This window comes from Medicago truncatula, chromosome 1 (genome assembly GCF_003473485.1).
Source record: "Medicago truncatula cultivar Jemalong A17 chromosome 1, MtrunA17r5.0-ANR, whole genome shotgun sequence".
Classification (NCBI taxonomy): domain Eukaryota; kingdom Viridiplantae; phylum Streptophyta; class Magnoliopsida; order Fabales; family Fabaceae; genus Medicago; species Medicago truncatula.
This window is the reverse complement of record NC_053042.1, coordinates 1298256-1307418: the sequence shown is the minus strand read 5'-3', so window position 1 is coordinate 1307418 and position 9163 is coordinate 1298256. Positions and strand designations below refer to the sequence as shown.

The 9163-nt window shown below is 33.4% G+C and overlaps 1 protein-coding gene across 1 annotated transcript; it reads right to left on the bottom strand.

The window, feature by feature from the left end:
- Positions 1-28: 28 nt before the first annotated feature.
- On the bottom strand, positions 29-6777 carry LOC11420860 (U-box domain-containing protein 35). The gene is made up of 10 exons (XM_039831816.1): positions 6563-6777; positions 5110-5219; positions 4862-4983; positions 4298-4503; positions 4135-4198; positions 3657-3969; positions 2919-3020; positions 2259-2687; positions 1145-1900; positions 29-463 (listed from the first exon to the last, which is right to left on the bottom strand). The coding sequence occupies exons 1-10, from the start codon at positions 6753-6755 to the stop codon at positions 398-400; spliced, it is 2361 nt and encodes a 786-aa protein (XP_039687750.1). The 5' UTR covers positions 6756-6777; the 3' UTR covers positions 29-397.
- Between the last annotated feature and the right edge of the window lie 2386 nt (positions 6778-9163).

Genomic DNA, 9163 nt, shown 5'->3' with positions numbered 1-9163 from the left:
CCTTTGCAAAAAAAAAAAAAAATCAAAACAAAAATTAGGAGGGTTAAATTGAATAATGAATAATCTTGAAAATGATGATTTAGGGTATTTGCAAAAGGATTACTTTGGACTGTTATATGTATTATATTAAAATTAAAATACATGCAATGTTACACGGCTAGGATTCGATCCCAGATATACAAGTAGCCAGTCTCTAAAGAGACTTTGGTGTAACTTGACTTAATGTTCTTAGACTAAGACTATATTGCTTTTGCAATCTAATTCGAATTAAAAAAATAATTAAATCAATTTACATGCACAAATTGAGTAATCAAGGCATGCTATACGTTACAATACACACATATCAATTAACCTAAATATTTACACTTCATACTTGGATGGATCTTCTCTTGACCTATCAAAGAGGGCTTGATACATTTCTTGTGCTATTCTCTGAATAAGGAAGTGAAGAACTTGATCCATCCTACAACAACATGACATTTACATTTGTTTAAACTCAATCAAACCAACTATTAACAGTTTAAACTTCAACGTTCACAGAAACATGATAATTTTCCCTCAAAAAGAAAAAGAAACATGATAATTTATTTGTATAAACACATGGCTAGAAGGGTTTGTATTTTCTAGGAAAACATGTAGTTAAGGGATCTTGATAGTTAGTTGAAGATCAAACAACTCATATTCTAACTTCACCGAATCAAATTTAAAATACATCTTGAAATATGAGCCATCCAATTTTCATTAAATGATATTTATTAATGCGCGACTACAGAGAATCCAAACCATGCTCCGATGTAGTCATTATAATTAAAAGCTCAAAAATAGATTAAGATTTGTTTGGGAGAGGGTTCTATGGTGGAAATGGAGGGAAGAGAAAGAGTTCTAGTAAGTTATTCCTTTATCAAGGGAAAGAGTTTTGAGAATTTTTAAAAACCCTCAATAACTCTCATTTACTCTATATTTTGAAGTTACCGACAGGTAACCTAATCTTTCAATTGTTTGAATCTATAGATACTGCTCTAGCCAGAAAATGAGTATTGCATAAGACAAGAAAGTCTTTATTGAAGTTTTTTTGATATTATCTATGTCATCTGAAACAGTGGTTATGCAATGCAAGAATGAATAAGTAGAGAAAGAAACATACCATCTGAAGAGAGACTTGGCTCTGAGTAGAAGGACTTGTAAATCCACTAAACATATAATGGTGATCATTATTTTCAGCAAGTTCTCTTAACCTATTAAGTTCAGGCATAATCTCTTTACCAAGATCAGGTCTATCTTTCCTCCTTAACTCAGCACACCTTATAGCCATCTGAGCAAACCCCATAGCCTCTTCAACTGGCCAATCTGTCAGTCTTGGATCCAACATCTCACTAAATGTTCCCTTCTCAATAGCTCTACCAACATGATGTGTCAATCCCATTGGTGGTCTTGCTGTCAAAATTTGCAAGAAAATTATCCCAAGTGAGTAAATATCAGATTTCACTCCCAACATTCCTGTCTGTTGGTACTCAGGATCTATGTAACAGAATGTTCCGGCAGCCGATGTCATTCGATATTGTGTCACATTGTCTGCTACTGATGGCGGTACTAGTCTTGCCAAACCAACATCACTAATCTTTGCGACGTAGTTGCGGTCAAGCAAGATGTTTGCTGGTTTAAGGTCTCTATGTACTAGTGGCTCAGGTTTTGTTTGGTGGAGGAAGAGTAAGCCTGTGCCTATTTCAGCTGCAATTTTGAACCTTAGCTGCCAAGGTAGTGGGTGAGTGTTTCCCCTACAAAAGAGACAATCATCCAAACTTCCGTTCGCCATGTGCTCATAAACAAGGCAGCCGTATTCCGGACAGGCTCCTAGGAGGAGAACCATGTTTGGATGCCTTATGCAACTTAATACCTCAACCTGCAATACAAGTATGATTTCAAATTGCAGTTCAAGTTATTGTAATAACAAAAGTTAGAAAACCTCTAAAGTTTACAAGTGAGGATGTGTTAGAACAAAAATAAACAGATACGAAGAACGCAAACAGAGAACACAAGATTTGAGTTCGGCCTATTGTGCCTAGTCTCTAACTGCAGAGTGATTGCAGTGATTTTCTATTAGTCAAGCTTAGAGTTACATTACAACTTGTGTTTAAATACTACAGTCTACTATTATTTATTTTAGATGCTCTATCTAACTTTTAGAGAGTTTATGTTGAACACAAAATTGATGAGGTGGTGTCGCATATATGGTTAGAGAGTTTTTATCATATGCTTACCTCTCGTTGAAACTGGGACCTTCCTTGTTGTGCATCAGGACGGAGAACTTTAACTGCGACAGGAGTATGGTCTAGAAGACATTTATAAACGGGACCATAACCACCTTCTCCAATCTTAAGCGAGTCAGTGAAGAAACTCGTCGCAGCTTCAATCTCCTCAATTGCATACCTTCTATACCTCACATCTTGGTTTGTCCAAGAATCAACTACTTTTCTTTTCTCTTCTGATTCTCTTAGAGCTTTCATTTCTGCACTAATTCTCTTTTGTGCTTCAAGTTCTGCTATCCTCCTTTGTGCTTCAGCAGCTTCAATTGCTGCTTTTGATTTTGCCTTTTCCATTTCTGCTACAGCCAATGCAGATTCTTCAGCCATTCTTGCCTCCTCCAATCTCCTCTCTTCTTCTAATTTCCATCTTTGGAGTTCTACAGCCTATGATGCATAATAATTTCATGTTAAAAACAAAAATTCATGCACTTTATTATAATTGATGAATTATCATCTAATCGATTATCTTATTCTCTTTAATCAATTAACAGACCAAAACAGCATATAAGAATTTCAGAATTTACAGTAATCATCACCAATTAAGAAACATCAATAACACATAGTCCTTCAATTTAAAGCAACAATCATCAACCATAAGGTACCAATTTTTCATACCTTCTGCTGTGCCGTGAGTGCTTCTTTACAGGCTGTACTGTACATTTCCATTGTTTGCTTTAGCTCCAACTTCAGTCTTCTCATTTCAGCCTCCACATCATCCTATACTTGCAGCACAAGTTAGTTACAATCAGGAACAATAATTTGATGATACAAATATATATGGTTAACATAAGACAGGAACAATAGTCAACCATTTATCATTGGCCAAAACTATGAGAAAATATCAGTAATCTATGAACCACTGACATAGATCGGACATCAAACTCAATACTAACTCATTGAAACCAGTGTCATTTTGTGTGTCGGACACTGGATACACCTTCAATGTGAAGGGTCAGTTCTACGTAGCTAGGAATACACACTCTTTAAAATTAACTATATTTTTTTCATCAAAAAATCAATTTAATCACTTTTCGAGGAGTTTATTGTTATTTCAAACAATAGACCAATAATAAAAGTGGCACGAAAGAGTGTGTCAAGTAGAGTGTCTTGTCAGCATTTCTCTGAATCTATATAATGTAACCGTGTTAGCTAAATGTCACTTAATATGTAGTCACAACAATAACTTACTGATTTCTTCATCTTTAAGGAAACCATTTAAAAAAATAGCATTTCATGAAAAAATGCATCTAAAGTTGTGAAATATTTTTCCAACCTTTTTTAATAAGATAATTCTTCTAATTAATGCAATTATTGAGCTGGAAATAAAAGTGCAAATTACTTGCTTGTTCTTACCACATTTGATGCAGAAGAAGAAAATCCATCACTATCAAATGAGAAAGATGAGTGATCAGGAGTGCCAATATCAATAGACCTTCTTCCATAATTGTTTGACTCAAAGCTATAGTTTCCATCAGTATCAGAACTATATGATAGCCTAGGGTTGGAAAAGCTTGACTGATCTGGATTGCAGTTGTGGTTATATACAGAAGGGAATAAACGATCCGTACTTGGCCTTCCTCCTGAGCTTACAAAAGATATGTCACCTTCTGGCATAGAAAGTTCTCCATATGACCTATCATTTGGACGTCTCCTAGTGAATGGTGACCTGTCACAATACCATTTTAAATATACCGTCAAAATATAACACCATATGTGACATCACACATTTAAAAAAATACACAAATAAGAAATACTATATTTGACATCAAAGTTTCGATGTTCAAAAATCATTTCTCTGATTTGGATAAGACTTAGTAATAAAGCGACAAACCTGAATGATTCCATCCCATCTTGTGATCTACGTGTTTGCCCTTCAAATGACTTCCTCTCAGGTGCTAATATAAACACATTTCTCAATGAGAAACATAATAAAAATATATGTACAAATATGTAAAAAAAAAAAGTACATGATTACTGAAGAGATTAAATCTAACCTTTAGTTACGACTGGCACACGAGGTTCTGGTTGTTCTGACTTTGGACTAGAATGACTAAGTTGGGATTGTAGAGGTGAAAATGAAGGAGCAGCACGAGAAGCTGATCGCATTGATTGAATTTTTCCTTTACCAACAACATATACTGTACAAAAATCTGGTGCCCCTTTTGATATTGTTGCTGGAATATCTACCACCTTGAACCTTCTGATACCAGAAACTTAACTTTGTAAGTTAAATATGTACATTTAGATATATATATAATATATAAATTCTATAAACTAATTTTGCTTTGTAATATAATATACTCCAAAACACGTAATATCAATATTGTCAACCGCGGATCACCAGTAAATAGTGGTTTATTTAAATTTCGTTACGCAACAATGCAGCTATAACTATTATTTAATACTAATTATCGTATAATAGAACAATAGCGGTTTGTTAAAATTCTGCTCTGCTATAGCACTATAACACCACTATAGCTGATATTTGACAAATCTTCATAATGTGTGGCTGCCTCAAACATAAATTTTAGTTGGAAATGTATGAGATAGAAGAATACTTGAGAAAACCATTTTTGTTGGAACAGCCTAGAACCAAATGCTCAATTGCTGATTGAGAAGTATATTCAATTAAAGCTTTGCATACATCTCCATGTTCTACTACAACGTCCTTGCAGTGTACCTATCAAATAAATAAAAACAGAAAAAATAGAAAATAAATCATTGCCAAATTATAAAACTTTTTTGCAAGTATTTTTTGTAATTTTTTTCCTCTTGTTTTCTATCCTGGGAAAAAAGTGAAACTTACATCTTTTCGCGCACAAAAGACACGATATGGACGGAAAATTTCTTTGGTTTGTTCATCAGGTTCTTTGCCCACCACTGAACCCTGCTCAAGAATGCTATTCATCCCTGCCCCTGCATCAAGACAAAGGCACTTCAAATCAGTAACTTTACCATGTTGTAACACTTCATAGATACTTTGTAAGGAAACTACTATTTCTCTAGAAAAATAGCATCAAAAATTTTTCAAGACACAGTTGACAAGTTTTAATTGCACGATTTATTTATTCACTTCCTATTTTTCAGCCACACCTTCTTGAATTGTGGCAAATAGTGCATTGAGATTGGTTGCTCTTTATTCTTGAAGAATTCTTGATGTTATTTTTCTAGAGATATAGCATTCTCCACTTTGTAAATCATAATAATACTTTGTATTTCAAAAGTCAAAACTATGCATTTTATTTTCCTAAACACCAATTTCATCTTCTGATTAAGATACATGTTTTTATCATGTTAGTTTTATATATTCATTCTTAGTGTATACCCATCAAATTAATTTGTTTGTATCTATATATGTATTCTAGATACGCCAACAAATGTTCCCTATTTTTCCAGCTTTGTGACATTTCCATTTTTCTTGTTAGAATTGCATAAATGATTCAAAAGAGTCATACATGCTCCTAATTTATTTTGAAGAAATGCATGCTCCAATTTTATTACTATTATTACTTCTAAGGCTCAACTCTCATTTAAAAATAGGCCTACGGTAAAATAATAACGGAATTTTTGTGTAGTTAAGCTTTTATTAAAAAATCAGAATCAATAGAACTTCTAAACATGAAACGAAATAAAAAAATTAATAAGTGAAAGAAAGGTGAAATTTACGGAACGGTGTCGTTTGGATTTGTCACTCCTCCGTTGTGGGAAAGGAGAAAACGAATGTATATGCGGAAAAAAATGATTGTTGTGATTCTTTTAATGAAATAGCTTTTCAAATTGACTAATTTTACAAATTGGGGGTGGTTTCATAGCATCAGATTTATGTCTAGAAAGGAGAATTAGAGTCTAGAAAAAACTCAAACGTGTACAGAAAAAAGAAAAAGAAAAAACATATATATATTTTTATTTAAGTGAGGTGTGGATATTAGACTTAATTGTTTTTTTGAGGCCCATAACTTTTAGAAGCCCGGCTTGGTTGTGCTGCTTGCGCACCCCAAGGCCGGGCCTGATTATTACTAATAACAATAACAACAATAATAATAATGCTAGTTACACATGGTAAAAAAAGAAATCAAGTGATTTATGAACTCCAGTCAAAGACGAATCATTCAAGAGAATCTAAATGCCTAAAACAATTCTATGCTAAATTTTACCTATCTCCCGGCCAAATTTTAAATGACCAAAATTCTCATTCCTCTGATAACCGAATGGTTAAAAAAAAACAATAAATAAGGTGTAATAATAGCAATATTACTCACTTGGGGTTGAATTAGAAGATGGTGGTGCTTGTTTAACCTTGACATGGATGAGAACAATAGTTGAACCTTTTGTGGTGAGATGGTCAACGGCCCATTTGAGTGCATTTTGGCTTCCTTTATCTGTGTCTATTGCCACTGCCACTATTCCATTCACCCCATCCTTCCTGTCCCATTGATTCTTTTGCAACCACATTCCTCTCACTTCTTTAATTCTCTATAAAAGAATGAGACCTCCAAAGGGTCTATTTCTTTTTCTTTTCTCTTATTGTTACACTTCTTGGGTTTATTGTGCAATATCATTAATTCACTAAATTTACGTGGCTCTTTTCAAGAGCAATACATGCATGACAAATTTTATTCGTATGAATATTTCTTCTGTCCCTCTTTAAATATTGAGAGACAAAAGGACTTCAATGATTGTGTACTTTGTTACTTGTTTCTTTTGGTGTTTGAAACATTGAACAAACAAAAAGAATAACAAATAATTAATCCTTTTAACTTTAACGACATTTAATTTGTCTACTTTGGTCTTTGTTTCTTTTAGGTTCCTTTTATATAGCTTGAGCTTTTCACGGATGTAACAATAACACAGATTTTGGTTTCTCTCAATTCTCTTACATTGTGAGAGAATGACCAAATTTTGCGGATTACCTTTGACTATGTCTTTCTAAAAAACAAATATAGCAATCTAGGGAAAACGAACATGTACACTTTCTAAAGTACTAGGTAGAAACCATATTAATTCATTGTGCATTCATTTATTTATGAATGCATTATATATATATTTTTGACGCAAGAATGCATTATTGTGATATATATAGGGGAATATATCAACTAAGAGTCGGTGTTATTGTGAGAGTATTAAATACTAACCATCCAATTAAAATAGTTTGGATGATTATGATTTCATGACTTGATACGCTAGCCTAGAATCCTCAACAAGTGGTATCATTTATTTATTTATTTTGAGGGAAAGTGGTATCATTTATTAGAGTGTGATTCACACTACAAGAAAAAAACTTTCTTAGGGGTCAAAAGCTCTCACAAATGATGTAATGCAGCAATAAAATCTAGATTTGTGGATGACTTGTGAGTGCCAAAATTCCTCACATATTCATCACAAACATTGTGGCCGCTGCTTAGTCAGCTACAAATAGGTGTTTTATCAAAATTATATTTTTTATTTTAGACACATAATCCGTGAACCCTACCCGATCCAACCTGTTCACAACCAGGTTGATTAGATTCAGATTTGATAGTGAAAATGTGGTTTGGTAACAAACTCGGCCCATTCAAAGTTGAACGGGTTGGATAACAAGTTTTGTCAACCTCTACTCAACCCAACCCGTGTACACCCCTAACCATAAATGTCTTACTTTGTCTAAATCAGAAAATGGATCATATTTTTTATTCAAGTTATGAGAGATCAGTTTGCCTCAAATTTGTGGCAGACTAGGCTGCCACAGATTTGTGGCCGCCCAGTCCGTCACAAACAATATTCCTACGAAAAAAGAGATGACTTTTGTGGCCACCTAGTATACCATAAACAATTAAGTTGAAAAATAGTACTACATGTTGTATTTTTAGATGTATTTTTATACGGTTGTTTTAAAGTATCAATTCTAAAATATTAAACATTTTATTTTCATACTGTTCTTTTTATAATACTATATTTTTCCTCTTTAGATGTTTTGGATGTTCAAATATCACTACTCTTTTAAAGCGAAAGTATATAGAAAATTTAGAGAGAATGTAGAGAAAACAAAGAAGTGAGAAATGAGATAATGCGAGAGTGATATTTATGGAAAATGAGGTTTTTGTTCAAACCTTGTGGCGGCCTAGTCGGCCACAAACGTCAACCTAAATAAAAAAAGGGTTGTGTTAACCGGTGCCTCCGAGGCACTAGTTAAGAAAGTTAGAAATATAATTTTTTTTATTAAAGACAACAACTTTTTGACTTTTCTAAAGTGGAACATTCCACTTTTCTTCACTTTCCAATGTAAAATTTCCATATTAATCTCCTTAACTAGTGCCACGGAGGCATTAATTAATATTTCCCATAAAAAAATCGTTTAAACTTTGTGACCGTCTGATCCCTCATAACTGGAATAAAAAAATCAATTAATATTTTTGGTGGATTAGTCCCTCACAAACGTAAACCTAGATTAAAAATAAATATATATTTGTGACGGATTTGGTCCTCACAAATGCCATAAATTTTGTGACGGGTCTAATCCTAATTTTTTTTTGTGTGTGATTGATTTGACTCATAAATACAACAAATACCAAATTTGTTGTATATTTGTGGATGATTTGGCCCTCATAATTTGAAAAGTTTGCCACAATTAATTTGCTATTTGTGAGGGGGTTTTCGGCCACAAATAACAACCGAGTTAAAGTTCAATATTTGTAAGAGATTTTTTTACTAGTAATTTGTGAGGGTCTTTTTTCGGCTACAAGTCTTTTGAAATTTGGCTACAATTAAGGGTTATTCTAGTAGTGTCAACTAGATGAGGGAGCGGGATCCTCGCCTTTGGATCAAGTATAAGATATGGAAGACTCACACATCAAGAGATGGTTGGGTTAAGTGGGAGTGGTTAG

What these genes read in the sequence shown, in the direction of transcription:
- LOC11420860 (XM_039831816.1), bottom strand. Translation starts at nt 6,755, where the DNA reads ATGTGGTTGCAAAAGAATCAATGGGACAGGAAGGATGGGGTGAATGGA. An exon ending in TGTGCCAGTCGTAACTAAAG is followed by an intron (nt 4,199 to 4,297) that starts GTTAGATTTAAT and finishes TGTTTATATTAG; the next exon opens with CACCTGAGAGGAAGTCATTT. An exon ending in GATGGGATGGAATCATTCAG is followed by an intron (nt 3,970 to 4,134) that starts GTTTGTCGCTTT and finishes GTATTGTGACAG; the next exon opens with GTCACCATTCACTAGGAGAC.